This window comes from Cynoglossus semilaevis, chromosome 3, assembly GCF_000523025.1.
Source record: "Cynoglossus semilaevis isolate Cse_v1.0 chromosome 3, Cse_v1.0, whole genome shotgun sequence".
Classification (NCBI taxonomy): domain Eukaryota; kingdom Metazoa; phylum Chordata; class Actinopteri; order Pleuronectiformes; family Cynoglossidae; genus Cynoglossus; species Cynoglossus semilaevis.
In genome coordinates, this window is record NC_024309.1 from 8887660 (window position 1) to 8904816 (window position 17157).

General features: G+C 42.5%; 1 protein-coding gene across 7 annotated transcripts in view; it reads left to right on the forward strand.

Annotated features, from left to right (window-relative positions):
• arfgef1 (ADP-ribosylation factor guanine nucleotide-exchange factor 1 (brefeldin A-inhibited)) overlaps positions 1-17157 on the forward strand; it is a 48823-nt gene that overhangs the window by 27197 nt on the left and 4469 nt on the right. For 3 of the 7 annotated variants that reach the window (XM_008307772.3, XM_017031706.2, XM_017031707.2), the window contains 30 exons: positions 62-296; positions 769-868; positions 1067-1206; positions 1336-1444; positions 3844-4045; positions 4139-4250; positions 5537-5742; positions 5975-6059; positions 6166-6331; positions 7034-7185; positions 7265-7393; positions 7486-7644; positions 8120-8264; positions 8385-8475; positions 8905-8945; positions 9099-9268; positions 9696-9847; positions 10536-10708; positions 10825-10985; positions 11176-11306; positions 11399-11528; positions 11619-11754; positions 11898-12036; positions 12261-12321; positions 12533-12686; positions 12774-12913; positions 13012-13180; positions 13306-13444; positions 14245-14362; positions 14567-17129. In XM_008307772.3, coding sequence (XP_008305994.1) covers positions 62-296; positions 769-868; positions 1067-1206; positions 1336-1444; positions 3844-4045; positions 4139-4250; positions 5537-5742; positions 5975-6059; positions 6166-6331; positions 7034-7185; positions 7265-7393; positions 7486-7644; positions 8120-8264; positions 8385-8475; positions 8905-8945; positions 9099-9268; positions 9696-9847; positions 10536-10708; positions 10825-10985; positions 11176-11306; positions 11399-11528; positions 11619-11754; positions 11898-12036; positions 12261-12321; positions 12533-12686; positions 12774-12913; positions 13012-13180; positions 13306-13444; positions 14245-14362; positions 14567-14788 — 4267 coding nt within the window. In that variant the 3' untranslated portion in view covers positions 14789-17129. The remainder of the gene's footprint in view (positions 1-61; positions 297-768; positions 869-1066; positions 1207-1335; positions 1445-3843; positions 4046-4138; positions 4251-5536; positions 5743-5974; positions 6060-6165; positions 6332-7033; positions 7186-7264; positions 7394-7485; positions 7645-8119; positions 8265-8384; positions 8476-8904; positions 8946-9098; positions 9269-9695; positions 9848-10535; positions 10709-10824; positions 10986-11175; positions 11307-11398; positions 11529-11618; positions 11755-11897; positions 12037-12260; positions 12322-12532; positions 12687-12773; positions 12914-13011; positions 13181-13305; positions 13445-14244; positions 14363-14566; positions 17130-17157) is intronic. The other 4 variants (XM_025054645.1, XM_025054643.1, XM_025054644.1 and 1 more) reach the window with 4 other exon arrangements.

Genomic DNA, 17157 nt, shown 5'->3' on the forward strand with positions numbered 1-17157 from the left:
AATGAACGCTGCTCCTTGTCACTGAGTCACTGATCATTAAATACCATTTGGACACTCCCAGGTCCCACGAGCTGCGGTCAAAGGTCCTGTCCCTGCAGCTGCTGCTGTCCATCCTGCAGAACGCTGGGCCCATCTTCAAGACCAACGAGATGTTCATCAACGCCATCAAGCAGTACCTGTGCGTTGCGCTGTCCAAAAACGGCGTCTCTTCGGTGCCTGAGGTCTTCGAACTCTCCCTGTCCATTTTCCTCACACTTCTGTCCCACTTCAAGACCCACCTCAAGATGCAAATTGAGGTAAAAAAAAACAAAAACATATTAATGTTAGTTCAGCTTTTAGTCTTGCTTTGAAGCTACAGGACCAAATACTTAAATCACAGTAAATACTGAAGTTTAAGGACTCAAGAAGTATTTGTAGAAAAAACATGTTTTTTTACAAGCAAATGATTAACTATGCAGTATTAGTTATCCTTCTTCATAAATACCACTTGAAATTGGGGTTGTCATCTTTTCCTGCAGCCGTCGCCTGCTGTAAAAGACAGAGAGATTGTGTTTGTCCTGTTATTGACACCGTTATTTGTCAGTGCAGGAGACGGCTGACACCACTGATGTACTGTAGATGCGGTTGAGCTGTAAACATTTTACCACCCTTGTGACTTCTTACTCCCTGTGGACAATAGTTTATTGTTCTGTGTGAGTTGTGTGGACGTTTCTGATGCATCCTCCTGCAGAGGTGAGTCCACAGTAACTGACCCGTGTCTGTCTGCAGGTCTTCTTCAAGGAGATTTTCCTGTACATTCTTGAAACGTCCACCAGCTCCTATGACCACAAGTGGATGGTCATACAAACCCTCACCAGAATATGTGCAGGTACGTGTCGACGTGTACTGTGTGTGTACTTAAAAATGAGGTAGTAATAAAGGAAAGAAGCCCTGGATCGTCATAAAACTAAAGGTTTTCTCAGCAAAATGTTTTTATTTATAAAACATTAGTCCGCTCATAATTATGTTTCTGGATATAAAACCTTTTAAACCTTTCTGTCTGGCTGACCAAACTCCCGTCTTTCAGACGCCCAGAGTGTTGTGGACATTTATGTGAACTACGACTGTGACTTGAATGCTGCTAACATATTTGAGCGCCTGGTCAACGACCTCTCCAAAATTGCACAGGGGCGCGGAGGCCACGAGCTCGGCACTACACCACTACAGGTGATCGGTCGTTACTTTTCTTTTTCATATGTTTCTTGTTGAATCAGTCAATTCAATTCAAGTCAATTGAGTTGAAAGTGCATTCATTAAACTGATTCTACTGTGTTTTTTTTCTTACCCTCTCATTAGGAGCTGACGCTGAGAAAGAAAGGCCTTGAATGTCTGGTGTCCATCCTGAAGTGTATGGTGGAGTGGAGTAAAGACCAGTACGTCAACCCCAACTCCCAGACCAGCCTAGGTGAGACACCAGCGCAGGGTTCACGTCATTTATCAATACAGAGCCAGACAGCTGCTGGACCTGGACTGAATTAGAGATAAAGATAAAAAATCAAATGAATTGAACTTTCTCTACGTCCCAGGTCTCCACACTGATCAAACATTCAGTCGCTGACAGAATTCATGATTGTCTTCCAGTTTACTTAATCACCAGAAAGTACTGGCTGCACATAGATCAATGTGATTCTGTTCAACTGGAGGTTCCATTAATCTGACAAACACTGACGGTGCTCTGTATCAAGATGCATTACAACTAGAGGTGTCATTTAAAATGCATCGTGTGACTTTATTTACCAGTCAAAGAAAATAATTTAATTATGAAGCATTCTTGTGTTTATAACATTTTTTCTTATTTATTAAATGTATTTATTTAGGTCTGTTAAAGGAGAGGGAGGAAAAAGGCTAGAGTAGTGTTACTTTTAAGTTTCTGCCAAAAACACAAAACAAAATTGATGTCTTTCCTCGACCTTGTGCCGCTGTTTTGGAATGAAAGGCTGATGGGAGTTAACAACATAACTTGGACAGATAAGATAAAATAAATAACTTCTCCAGACACACTCACACACACACACTCACATAAACAATCATAATCTCTTCACCACAACAACATTTTGCAGATGACACACTTGTAGAAACAACAAAAAGACCAGTTTAATATTTCTATAAATGGAATGGTACAAAGACGCGGCTGATGCTCGTCTGTATCTACAGCAGTGTGAAGCTGAATGGAGCGAGTCGTTGGCATTTGTTTGTGTGAGGTGTAAGACGACCCTGGTTCACTTCTGAGAGGTTAAGAACAGGTTTACTGTCCTCCGGTCAGCCTGCGGTTCGTCACCGGGGTCGGCGATAACGCCCGCGGTGTTATCAGCCCCCTGCTATCAGCCCTGGGATCGACAGTGTTTGAAGGTGATTAGGGAAGATACTGCTCTGGAAGGGAACGTGAGCTTTCCTAATCCCAGCTCGGGCCAGACTGTGGGCGACTGAGTCAGATGATGTTCAGAGGCCGGAGCGGGCTAATCCTGGGGGGGTTAGTGTAGAACTGAGAGATCATTTAAACTGACCCGTGCGGATTCACCCCTCTGTAGTGTATCCTGTGTGTTAAGTACCACCTCCGGGGCGACTGCAGAGTTAAGAAATGGTTTTATTTGCCAAAGGTGTTGCTGCAATGTAGAAGAAAATGTAACTTTTCACAACAGATAAACTGAAATTCACCACAGGCCGTCCTCAGGCTAAGATCCAGAGCAGCTGAACTGGTGGTGTTTACTGACACCATGTGACATGATGTCACATAAACACTAGGTCTGTCAAATGATTGCACATTTTTAAAATTTGATTAATCACACCGCAACTGTGGATTAGTTGAAATTTATCGTGGTAAATTAACACACCTTAATATGAAGAAAAAAAAACTTTCACTCATTTCATTTCATTTTCACAGTTGTAACTAATCCAAATAATGGAAATATTAATATGAAAAACTTAAATATAACTCAATATTTAGCTTTACAGAGTTGAATTACAGGTGGATTTTCTGTCACTGCTCTGCATCTTGATGGTGGCTTTTAGAGTCGAGAGTTGACGTAGAAATCTTAAGCCGTTGTCTACAGTCGCTCACAATCCATTATTAGATATATGGTGTGTGTAAAAAGTGTTGATTTGATGAGATAATTCACCCAGTAACGTTGGACGGGCTGACAGAACAGTATTATCTTAAGGAGTAAACGGTCTGAGCTAAGTGGCTAAAACTGCAACTAAATGTAATTTAGTTTTAGCACGCAACATAAACTTAACGTTAATGCCCTCCTCCCTCGGCGTGCTCCTCCACCTCGCTCCTCCTCACTCAGTAGAGTCAGAGAAAAGGAGGTGGCCTGCCAGCTCACATTACTGTGCCACAGTCCTGAATGTTTTAAAGAGTTTCCAGTGTGTAATCAGACTCCCGGCCTGAGCTCAGTTACCAGGTGGACACACACCAGCAGGAACAGCACGTCCCTCAGCTCATCTCTTCAGCCTTAAGAAATTCACAGTTCCTGGCCGTTTCCTCCACCGTACCCTGGAGGTTTTTAGATAATCCACCTTTCGCATAATATTCTCCCCTTCATGTCCTGCTGGGCTCCTGCTCAGTGAATAGGTGTGTGTGTTGCTGTGCCCATGAGCAGCGGTGTGTATAACTTCTTCGCCAACAAGAATCATTCAAATGGCCTGGGGGTTGTTTTGATCTGTGCTGCAGTTTGTTTGTTTTTCCAGCTCATTTTATGCTGCCATCAGATCGTCACTGACTTCTTAACGCAGCAATAGACAAACTTGAAATATTGTTAGTTGTTCCTCCTTCATGTTTTTTTTTTTTTTGGTTTTACTCCTCAGGCCAGGAGAAACCACCAGAGCAGGAGAGCACAGAGACCAAAGCTCCCGAGACCATAAACCGCTATGGCAGCATCAACTCTCTGGACTCCACAGCCTCGTCCGGCATCGGTAGTTACAGCACACAGATGTCAGGTACCGACAACCCGGAGCAGTTTGAGGTCCTCAAACAGCAGAAGGAGATCATTGAGCAAGGCATTGACCTGTGAGTTCCAAGTATAACTTTAGATCCTTCACATGAAATTGCTGTGTTGCTATGATGACGGTTTCACAGTACGGTTCGTTTAATTTTTCATAGGTTTAATAAGAAACCAAAGAGAGGCATCCAGTACCTACAAGAGCAAGGCATGCTGGGAACAACCCCTGAGGACCTTGCTCAGTTTCTGCACCAAGAAGAAAGACTGGATTCAGTAAGATGTTTTTGAGGCTTTTTTTCCAGAAATTCCATCTTTGTTTGATGTATTTAGAATATTTTCAAAATAAAAGGTGTTTCTGCTCAGACAGCAACATCAAATAGTCTGCTTTAAATCCTGGGGCGATGATTTTTTTTCACATGTATTAAGCGTTAAGTTTTGAGCAAAAGTCTAAGTGCATTCAAATACAGACAGACATTTATATTATACTGGAGTCACATGTGAAACCTGACACAAATAAATGAGGAACACACATCAACACAAAACACTTGTACAACTCATTCCTAAAGCACCAGACGACAACAATAACATACACGGCTAAACATCTGAGTCTGAGCAGGAGGTTTCTAGGATTTTATGTTTTTTTATTATTTGTTGTCATGTTGTCATGTCTATAACTAGTGATTTAACGAAAGCATGGAATTTAGTCTATAACTAAGGCCACAGGTGATTTAACGAAAGCATGGAATTTAGTGAGTTGTTTTGTCTTTTTCATCTCATCTGATCGAGTGTTTTTCGGAGAGAAAACTTCAGCGTAGAACAGAAGGCAGTCTTATTTGTCTTGTGTCCCCTCAGAGAAACATCTGCTGCCACCAACTGGAATAATGAAACAAAGGTTTTTCAGACTTTAATACCAAAAGAATGTAATAAATGGCCGTCGTAGTTGTGTTATATCTTCTCAAACGTTGTTGAGAGAATGGTTTGTTGAGACCATTGCGAACAATGCAGTATCTTCTCAAACGTTGTGTTTGTTGAGACCATTGCGAACAATGCAATGTTTGATTTTTCCATCTTTTATTACTCTATAATTAATGCCATATTTAAAGGGGTGGTGACATCATCAGTCTGCAAGTGCTAACAGAAAGTGCTGAGCCACATTAGCTCTGTGTTATTAACTCTCCAGCCAACAGTCCCTGGTAAAGTGTGTGTATCTCACGAGGAGGGCAAAATTGCAGCATCAATTCTCACAGTGAGCCAGCACTGTCACTGAGTGCACAGCACAGTGATCAGCACCAAACAGTGTTCATAACATGTGGCTCTTTACTGCAGTGGTGCCTCAGCAGCAGCAGCAGCTTATTGTTTGTGTATTAGCCGCCAAAGGACAATGTTATATCTACACACTGTACGTTGCTGTGTTGAAATTGATTTTCTCCTGGAGTTAGATACGTGAGTTGCTGGAATTTAACCTTGTTTATACTACATTGTAGTATTGAAGAAAAAAAATGTCTAACTTGTTTCGGTTTATTTTCTTCTTCTTTCTTTCTTTTTTTTCTTTCTCTTAGACCCAAGTGGGAGAGTTCCTCGGGGATAATGATCGTTTCAATAAAGAGGTTATGTACGCCTACGTGGATCAAATGGACTTCCATGGCAAAGATTTTGTCTCAGCTCTCAGAATATTCCTGGAGGGCTTCAGGCTCCCCGGAGAGGCCCAGAAGATTGACCGGCTCATGGAGAAATTCGCAGCAAGATATCTGGAGTGCAATCAGGGGTGGGTGTCCTTATTTATCTGGACCAGAAACTGTCAGAACACTATAACCTACAGTCAGAAGTTGAAAAAATTAAATTTCCAATTGTGTCCAACCAAAGTGACTAAATTGTAAATGAGTAAGTTTAGATGGAGATTGAAATTCTGTGCAGACGTCACTGACTTTTTCTCTGGCAGTAGCTAAGCCCCTAAGAGCACCACTGATGTCCACCCTGTCTCCTTTTCACAAATGTAGGCAAACCCTGTTCGCCAGTGCTGACACTGCGTACGTCCTGGCCTACTCCATCATCATGTTGACAACAGACCTCCACAGTCCACAGGTGGGCCGACCGGCGCTCATTTCCTCAGATATTTCCTACAGTAAATCACAGCGTTTCACATGAGCAGCTTTTGACCCGTATATCTGCGTCCCTGTCGTCCACAAAGGTGAAGAATAAAATGACTAAAGAGCAATACATCAAGATGAACCGAGGCATCAACGACAGCAAAGACCTGCCGGAGGAAAACCTCTCCGCCATCTACGATGAGATCGCAGGGAAAAAGATCGCCATGAAGGAGACGAAGGAGCTCACCATGAAGTCCAACAAGCAGAGTGAGTCACACAAACAGACCTGGTATCAACCCAGAGTCATTTACCTGATATATTCCCCAGCTGTAATGGTTTTTGGATACAATTTACAGCCCCAGTCGATGCTTCCAATGTAAATAAGATTATATAGAGATGTTCTGACTCTTCATTAGATTTTCATTACAAGAAATGGGCATAAGGAGTAAAGATGTCTTAATAAGTCATTCAGTAGTGGACTGAAAAGAGATCATGAATTACATTCACTGCCACAGCTTCAGGTGCTCATGAAATATAAAACTATAAGTAAATAATATACATTTTTAAAAGAACTCAACAAACTTTTCTCTTTCTTCGACCGATCGATATTGTTACATTGTATTTAATATGAAATTGGTACTAAAGTATCAGTCTCTATGTTCTATGAATAGATGGTAAATAAAATATGGACATTGAAGTATTATGGTATAAGTACTACAGTAGAGCTGGGAACACATGTTCCTGTTCAGAGGAAAAAGAGACAGTAAAGCAGGACAAAAAGTGGTGTCACATGGCTGGTGAAGTGTCCAATAGAAACGTGGTCCTGCAGTCCTTTTTCAGTTCAGTTAACCTTTGCAACTTTAACCTGCAATGAGATTGCTTTGTCCCTTTTTGATAACTGATCTGTAGCTTGTTAGCAGGTCTTTGTGGGTTTTTAACTGTGATTCTCTGCTCCTGATTCTCCCTCAGATGTGGCCAGTGAGAAGCAGAGGCGTCTCCTCTACAACGTAGAGATGGAGCAGATGGCCAAGACGGCCAAAGCGCTGATGGAGGCCGTCAGCCACGTCCAGGCTCCCTTCACCAGCGCTACACATCTGGAGCACGTCAGGCCCATGTTTAAGGTAATGCTGGGAGACACTGACAGCTTCACTGTCGGACACTTCGGCTGAATTAATTTTTTAATTTGTCTTTGGTCCTCAGCTGGCATGGACACCCTTCTTGGCTGCGTTCAGTGTGGGTCTCCAGGACTGTGATGACACTGATGTGGCCTCTCTCTGTCTTGAAGGCATCCGGTGTGCCATCAGGATAGCCTGCATCTTCACCATACAGGTACTGCCGATTCACCAGACGGAAGAACACTTTCCTCTGGACTCTGGAATATTTCTGACGCGATATTATTTGGTGTTATGTCCGTGTAACAGCTGGAGAGAGACGCATACGTCCAGGCCCTGGCACGTTTCACTCTGCTGACAGCCAGCTCTGGCATCGCAGAAATGAAGCAGAAGAACATCGACACCATCAAAACCCTCATCACTGTGGCTCACACTGATGGCAACTACCTGGGCAACTCCTGGCACGAGGTACTGTAAGCTAATCGTTGTATTCAAATAATAAGCCACTCTGCCAAACTTGAATCTCCAGTGTGGTCGAACCTGGTGTTTTGTGACTCTGAACATCATGTTCGTGGTCCTAGATCAGGCCGGGGCACACTATGGCCCGAGGGCCAGATGTGGCCCATTTGGTCTTGTAATCTGGCCTGCCGAACATGTCCAAATAATTGTCCAATAAATAATTATTTTATATTGTCTTACACTTCTACCTTTTCCCTTCAATGTGCACATCTCTCCAGTAGATGGCATAGAAAAATTTAAAAGCATAGTTCACATCTCTGCTTCTGACCTCCTCCCCCAACCCCCCGGTCAAATGTTAGGACCCGCTGTGGCCCGCCAGTCACAAAGTTTGCCCACGTCTGTCCTAGACCAATCTCTAACGCTCTGTCCCAGTTTCTACAGTTTGTTTAAACACTAAATGAGGTGTAAATATTTCTCCGGTCAGATCATGAAGTGCATCAGTCAGTTGGAGTTGGCTCAGCTCATCGGTACTGGTGTGAAACCACGCTACATCTCAGGGACGGTACGGGGTAAAGAGGGCTTTGTGGCTAGCACCAAAGAGCAGGGCAGCGACGAGTACCTGGGTTTAGGTGAGCAGCCGCAGCTGTGGTTTGTTTGTCTGCCGTGTCGATGAATAGGTCACACACATATGGGACCAATTATCAACTGTCAGAGAATCATGTTTTAATCCTCTCTGCTTGTCTCTGTAGTCGGAGGAACGGTGGACCGTAAGCAGATTGCCAGCATTCAGGAATCCATTGGCGAGACCAGCTCTCAGAGTGTGGTGGTGGCTGTGGACAGGTACTGGAGGAGTCCATGCTCCTGCTCTGATAGGAAACTTATTTTTTTCAAATGCATTAATAGTTCACTTGTTAAGGTTGAAGCCCAACCTGTTTCATATCATGCATTTTTGTTCTTGGGTTTGATGTTATCACGTATCAAGTCCTTTCATTGGAGTTCATGCAAACAGTGGCGTTACATTGTGAACAATGAACGGACTGAGAGGGTTTTTTAGTACCATTCAAAGTTTTTAAAAGAATATGTTTAAATGAAAAAAAAAAGTTCAGAGTTTGAACACTGCAATACAATATTAGATAATGTTTTTTGTTTGTTTTTTTCTTATTTATTTTTGTTTGCATTATTATCTCATCTTTTACATGTTTTCTTTGCTGTTCATGGATATGTGATTTATTTTAAAATAAATATTGTATCATCTCTCCTCTGCTCCAGGATATTCACTGGTTCTACCAGACTGGATGGTAATGCAATAGGTGAGTTCATGTAAAGTAGCTTTTTTTTTTTTTTTTTTTTCACTGTTTTGTCCTGACGGCTCATACATTGTTGCTATTTTTGTTCATCATGAGTCATGTTGAGCACAGTTTTTGTCTTTCCTCACTCGTGGTCAACATTTTTGCGTTCACCAGTTGATTTCGTGCGATGGCTTTGTGCCGTGTCCATGGATGAGCTGGCCTCGCCCACACACCCACGTATGTTCAGCCTGCAGAAAATAGTGGAGATCTCCTACTACAACATGGGCCGCATCAGGCTGCAGTGGTCCAGGATCTGGGAGGTCATCGGAGACCATTTCAACAAGGTGGGTGAGGACGGGACACCGGTCAGGCATGTGTTTCACAGGATACTTTTACAAAGTACTTTGTTTTACACGGTCAGGTGTAGTTTTGCGACGTCGTTGTTATGAATCATTTCCTTGATCTATAAGGTTAGTGCGGCAGACGAAGTGAGCGACAAACATTTGTTTTCCTTCTTTCCCACCTTCTGTTCTGCAGCACGATTCCAGTCGCTGATAAACACAAGCTGTTGCCAAAAAAGCTTTCTCTCTTTATCCTGGATCTCAAGGACGCACTTTTCACCGAACATTCGGCTACTTACTGAGTCACTGCGAAATACTTCTTTTATTTCTTTAGATTGTGGACTAAATGATTTTACCTTGGGGTCTAATCTTTCTTCTCGCTGCACAATTGTACAGCTTCGGTGTTAAAATGTGCGTTCTCTCCCCGCAGGTTGGCTGTAATTCAAATGAAGATGTGGCGATTTTCGCGGTGGACTCTCTCAGACAGCTGTCTATGAAATTCCTGGAGAAGGGGGAGTTGGCTAATTTCAGATTCCAGAAAGATTTCCTGAGGCCTTTTGAACACATCATGAAGAAGAACAGGTTAAAAAAAAACACACACACATACACACTTTCTTGAGTTTACACAAATAGATCACATTTGGCTCCACAGCTTTGAGTGAGAGAGAGAGAGAGTTATCAGAGCCTGTTTCACTTTGCTCTCGTCAGCCTGTCGATGCATTTTCAGCCTTTTTATCCATCTGCTTGTTTGATCCAAGGAATTTAAAGAGCCATCAGTTAGGGGGAGTTTGATTTGGCCGATGTAATCGTCTGAGAGCGGGCTGTTTTACTGCAGAGCACTTTTCATTGATGTGATAGAGTAGCAGTGCAAATATAAATCCACCCACACGCTGTACAGACCCAGAGCCTTAACACAGGGAAGATGGCAGTCAGCCACGTGTGACCCTGCAGCACAGTGTGCCATTAGAGCCACTCACACTGGCTGAAGGTGTGTGTGTGTGTCTGTAATGGTAAGTGGAGGCACAGCCTTTCTCTCATTCATAACTCTCAAGCAATCAGACAAGCTCTTCACTGTGGTTACAGTCACTGACATTTTGTTTTATTATTTAAAGAATTCAGGTGATTCTATTGAGATCTTTTACAGTTATTGGACATTCAATTTTAATCGAAGAAGTCTTTTACTTTCTTTAGTTTTAGATTCCTTCTTTCCTTCTACTTCTATTCTACATCTTTATTTATATCTGGGGTTTTTTTCTGCTTCCTCCTGAAGGTCCCCCACCATCAGAGACATGGTCGTACGCTGCATCGCTCAGATGGTCAACTCCCAGGCGGCAAACATCCGCTCAGGCTGGAAGAACATCTTCTCCGTCTTCCACTTGGCTGCTTCAGATCAGGACGAGAGCATCGTGGAGCTGGCCTTTCAGACCACAGGTCACATCGTCAGTAAGTCCAACAGAGACCTGCAGAGTCGAGAAATATTAGCATCTTAACTTGTTGAATTATAACTAATTCCGTTGTTTCCACCCCCACCCTCCACTGTCTCCTTCCCATCTCCTCAGCGAATGTATTTGAAAAGCACTTTGCAGCCACCATCGACTCCTTCCAAGACGCCGTTAAGTGTCTGTCCGAGTTCGCCTGTAACGCCTCCTTCCCAGACACCAGCATGGAAGCCATCCGCCTCATCAGACACTGCGCTAAATACGTCTCAGACAGGCCGCAGGTCAGCAGTCCTTCAACATTAGACAACATTTAAAACATATATTAAAAAACATATATTAAAACATATATTTATATCATCATCAGTACTTGTGAAGAAACATTTGTGTTTTATACATATATATGTATACAGTATAAACTGTATGTACTGTATATATACGTATAATATAATTGTTCCTTTTCTTGTGCGCCAGGCGTTCAAAGACTACACCAGTGATGACATCAACGTGGCTCCTGAGGACCGCGTGTGGGTGAGAGGATGGTTCCCCATTCTCTTTGAGCTCTCCTGCATCATCAACAGGTGTAAGCTGGACGTCAGGACTAGGTAGGAGAAGGTCACCGTGAGGTCATAGTTCAAAGGCTTTGGGCTTTGATCAAATATTTGAAAAAAAAAATGTGTTCACGTGTTCATCCCAGGGGTCTAACAGTGATGTTTGAAGTGATGAAAACCTACGGCCACACCTTTGAGAAGCACTGGTGGCAGGATTTGTTCAGAATCGTCTTCAGGATCTTCGACAACATGAAGCTGCCCGAGCAACAGACTGAAGTAAGAGACTGTAACCTTTTAAAAAAAATCTTTTTAAGACCTTCAATCACTCACTTTGTCTCCACCTTCTGTTGAACCCCTCCTTCACAGAAAGCAGAGTGGATGACCACCACCTGTAACCATGCACTTTATGCCATCTGTGACGTCTTCACCCAGTACTTTGAGTCTCTCTGTGATGTTCTGCTGGACGATATTCTGGCTCAGCTCTACTGGTGTGTGCAGCAAGGTGAGAAGTGACTATTTCTGTATTTTTTATAGTTTTTGTGTAATCACATGAAGTTGGAATTTGTAGAATGTCACGGTAAGGTCTCTCGCTCCCTCTCTCTAACGCTCCCCTCTCTCTCCTCTTCTCCACTTGTTGGTCTGTAGATAACGAGCAGCTTGCCCGCTCTGGCACCAACTGTCTGGAGAACGTGGTCATCCTGAACGGAGAGAAGTTCTCACCCGAGACCTGGGACAAGATTTGTAACTGCATGCTGGACATCTTCAAGACCACCATCCCACACACGTGAGTCACTGCAGGGAAAACGCAGAGGCGGCTCTGAGGAGCTGTCACCATTTTTCTCTTGTCCATTTTCTTTTTGTTCCCTCATTGTCTCTGCTGCAGTTTTGGTGGCGAAATTCAAAGCCAGAGACGACAGTGTGGCCACAAGGCGGTTTTACAGTTTGTTATATTGTCCTTGATGATCAGTATTGACATCGACTGAACCAATTCTTTCTCGGTGTTTTCAGGTTGTTAACATGGAGACCAGAAGGAGAACATATGACACAGAGTCTCTCAGACAAACAGCTGGTAAACAACATTCATCTGATTATTGTGTGAATAATTCCTCAGATCTGAATGCTGTCTATCATTTATTATGGTCAGGGGTTTGTTCTTAAACCAGGGTCTTTTAACCCTGTGCACATTTCTTCTTACCATGGCGACCCCTAAAACACATCAACTCAGCAGGGACACACATGTACATCGATCTAAATTATATATGTTTTCCTGATGTTTTCAGGACACCATCTCCCAGAAGTCTGTGGACATCCAGTCCCGCTCTGAAGACCAACAGTCCATCAGCAGTGCAGACAGAGTGAGCGTGGAGAACCGTCGACAGAGTCAGTACAGCACAGCCTCGGGCATGTTCGAGGACAAGAGTAGGACACCAACAAGTGAGCCTCTTTAAATACGGTCCAGAAGTTTGTTTAGGATTTGAAGGAAACATTTGCATGATGCACTTCTCCATGTCTCCTCCACAGAGGTCCTGGAGCAGCGTTTATTCTCAGCTCTGCTGATCAAGTGTGTGGTTCAGCTGGAGCTCATCCAGACCATCGACAACGTTGTGTTTTTTCCTGCCACCAGTAAGAAGGAGGACGCTGAGAACTTTGCAGCCGCTCAGGTACAGACATCTCACTGTCAGGAGTCACACTGTGGTGCTGTGTCATTGTGATTCTGCCTCCTTTACAGTACACACTCTTTATGTTGTTGTTCCTGTAGAGAGATGCACACACAGCAGTGGTCCCGGTGGAGACCCAGGACCAGGGCATGTATCGGTACTTGACGTCTGAGCAGCTTCTGAAGATGCTGGACTGCCTGCTGGAGTCTCACCACTTCGCCAAAGCCTTTAACTCCAACAACGAGCAGAGGACTCTCCTGTGGAAAGCAGGTGAAGAAGAAAACAGCTTTTATCAACCTTTGTGTTTTAATCCATATATTCCAGCTGTTCTGCTGCTTGTTTTTGCCCAGCATTTCCATTTACAGTTCTGTCTTTTTTTAATGTGCATAATGAAGGATTTAAGGGAAAATCAAAGCCAAACCTGTTGAAGCAGGAGACCAGCAGTCTGGCCTGTGGCCTGCGCATCCTCTTCCGCATGTACACGGACGAAAGTCGACAAGACGCCTGGGCAGAGGTGCAGAGGCGACTTCTCAAGTAAGAAAGCACACAAGAAGGACAGTTGACATGTGATGCGTTCATATTTACTTCCTTAAACACAGTGTGTGACGTCTTCTTCTCTGCATGCGAGTCACTTCAGGACCGTAGACAGAATGTTCAGACAGAATGTTCAGACAGAATGTTGAAGGCATTTAAACTGTAACATAAAGAAACAGAACACACGACTTTAATTACTGGAGGCAGGTGACTGTCATAGAGATTAAAGAGCAGCAAAGTTAATATATTGGAGGCTGAATGACCCACATATGGTGTTGATGTGGTTTGAAAATCGGAGGGTCAGGAGCAAGGTCAGAGGTCAGGCCACAGGCCCTGAGGCTGAAAACTGTGGAGAAAATGTCTAATTGGTTTCAGTCAGAGGATCAAATGAGCAACTGCTGAGGAAAACTGAAAGATGTAACCTTTAGGAGGAAAATGTCAAAAAATGTCAACATTTGTAAACATCATGGCAGCAAAAGCTCAAGATGCACATATTTTCTGTAGCAGAAATGCTAAACCAATAGCGATAGCTGCGAATCATTAGAATGTAACATAACAAAACAACACAAAGGACAGAAGGGTAAAACAACTTAAGACAAATTAAGAGGTGGGCTTTAAAAACAACAAAATGTCGACAGGAAGTGGCTTAAAAGTCAGTCCCACAAGAAATAGCCAAATTATAAGTACAGTTGTTTTTGCTACTGAATTGCACTGGAATTCTTTCAAAATGTCAAACAAAGCCTGTTTGTGTGCCACAAACACACTCATGTATCAGTTTTCTTTGTCCTGTGTGTGTGCAGTGTGTGCAGTGAGGCCGTAGCCTACTTCTTGACCCTGACCTCAGAGAGTCACAGAGAGGCCTGGACTAACCTGCTGCTGCTCTTCCTCACCAAGGTGCTAAAGATCAGCGATGAGAGGGTGAGCAACCAAAGACAACTTTCATCTACATCATACTTTTTTTTTTTCCAACCACTGACCACTTCCTCACCTCATGCACACTTGCTTGATGTTTTCTCAGCTATGTCAGGCAGGTTTTCAGAACAGGTTTATGTGAGTTCATAGAGAGACACACGTTCTCTGGTCATTAAAATAACTTGTGTGACTTCTTCCTCCACCTTCCAGTTCAAGGCCCATGCGTCCAGGTACTACCCCCTGCTGTGTGAGATCATGCAGTTCGACCTCATCCCTGAGCTGCGCTCCGTCCTCAGAAAGTTCTACCTGAGGATCGGCCTGGTCTTCAACATCGCACAGCTGCCCGAGCCCAGACCAGAGCCCATACAACCTCAGTCAGGAGAGACGGAGACGACAGAGGTGGCGGAGGAGGCCGGGGAGGAGGCCCAATGATGCTCCAGCTCCTATCAAACACATTTTACCTGTTTCACACCCATAATCCTCTTCTCCACCCGTACACAGGGAACTCAGATGGAGTTCTTCATATCATAATAACAAAATGTAACACTTTATACAAGGTGTAGCGACGCCTCCTGTGGATAAAACTACTGAAAAACAACTGACAGTCTGTCACGTCTCTGATTTGCTCAGACGGAACATATTTCAAAGTAAAATACAACGTGTGCTTCTTACTGTATATTTAATACTTACAGAATGAAATGTTTCAATAATAGGCAAAAGGACAAATCCAGAGTCATGATCACTTTTTGTCTGCACCTCATTCGGCTAACACTAGTACCGATTAGCCTCCTGGATGATACTAGTTGTACAGATCTGCCACTCTGTAAAATAAACTCACACTAAATTTCTTTTATTTTGTTTTTTTCTTCCTTCCTCTGATGGATTTGCTGCACTTGATCTCTCTTTTTTTAATGCACTGGAGATTTGACCTTTTTTTTTGTGATAATTTATTTGACTTTACCATCTCCTGATGATTGTTCCCACACAGTACGATTGATTTGTGTTTGAGGAAAGAAAGATAAACCGCTGGAATGTTGAAGGGTTTAAATTATTCTATTTTATACTTGTTAAGTTTGTAATGGACGTTAGAAGAAAACTGGAAGAAGAAGAAAAGAAAAAAAGAATGAGTGATGTTAGCTGCTTTTAAGTCACTTAGTCTGTTTTCACGTTTTTGGACTTTAGTTTTCATTCTTGTGTACAAAATCAAAGGTTAATAATAATAATAATATATTTCATGTTTTTTTTTTTTGTTGGTTTTTTTTTGTTTTTTTGTTTTGGGGAAGGTTTAATGTATAGAGAGAATGACAGATGTTAGCTGTGCTTTAAGTATGAATGGGGATGTGTTCCTGCTCATGGATGTAGAAAACATAATGTATATGATACAGCAATGTAAAGTTTTCTATGTTGCAAAAAAAGCGAAAAGATAATGTACAAGTTTCTGTACAAAACATCATCTGGCATCTTAATCAGGTTCTAGGTCAATAAAGTTTTTGAACTTGGTTGATTTGAAATGATAAAAAACACGAGTCCTTTTTATTTCTATTATTTTTCCACATTTGTAAACAAACATGATGACCTCAGGATAGCATTACATCATTTCATATAACACATTCTAATGGTTCCGTCATTGGTCAGTCCAGTCATCACCGAGTTGCTAAAAAACATGAATTGCCATTTGGGGAGTAGGAAAGATGTTTTACTGTGAAAATGACCGGATTCTCGCCCAATTACAACTTATTTGGATATGTACGTAAGGACGTTGTCAAAATAAAGGTCCTAGGAGAGAAGGAGAGGGAAGTTGTCTTCTGCCTTTCAAAATAAACGTCGCCTTTACAGACCTACAGTACTTAAACCCGTCGGCACAGGTGATTATGACTTTATATAACATGTTGTGTTAACCGTTGCGGTGCTTGATACTTTAATGAACTTTATGTTTGACGTAAATATCCTTCGTATATTTTTATTTTGTCGAGGTTTTGCGCCACAAATAGACGACAGATCCGGGAGAATATTGTCCTAAATGAAACCGGTCCGTGCAGCAACAAAGGTTGGGGTCTCTTCGGTAGTACAGCCGTTACTATTAAATCGGTTTGAATTCAAGTTTTAAATTTTGTTTAATCAGTTTATTGGAAGTGCTCAAATTCACCTGATGTTTCAAACGTGTTGGGTTATTGGCAATAAGACATGTTTTTAACTAACAGAATATTGGGCTAAAATGTAGCAAGCAGAATTAAAAGCTACACAAACTGCCCTGCTTAATTGTTAATTAGCTATAATTGGCCAAAAGTTAACTGACATCCGTCCAAGAAAAAACAAATCAGTAGAAAACCTAAAAATAATTACAAGTTGACTGAGGAAAATTAATAAAACTGTCCTGAAAATGACATAAGGTGCTGTAAATTGAATTGAATGGGTCATAAATAATAATAAAACAATCAATTTTACTTAATTCTAAATGTCTCACTACATCATACAAAAATTGGACTCGACTTGAATGAATAATTTAAGTTTTCAGTCCAGATGCAGTTTCTTGGAAAGTTATGTGACATTATGTGTGAGCCACCGTGGACGTTCCTCTCTGCTGAGTGGTCTCTCTCTACACACAGACCGTTTCACAGCAGACGATGTTCCAGGCCGTAACCAGGCTTCAGTAGCGATGGTGTCCACAGAGCTGTGTCTCTCCAGAGCAGAGGACAGAGACAGAGAATCGTCTTCTTCAGCAGCAGGAGCAGTCAGCATCTCTTTGGAGAGAAAACAACAACGTCACAGCACAGTAAGAGTGAAAGCTTTATATACACATA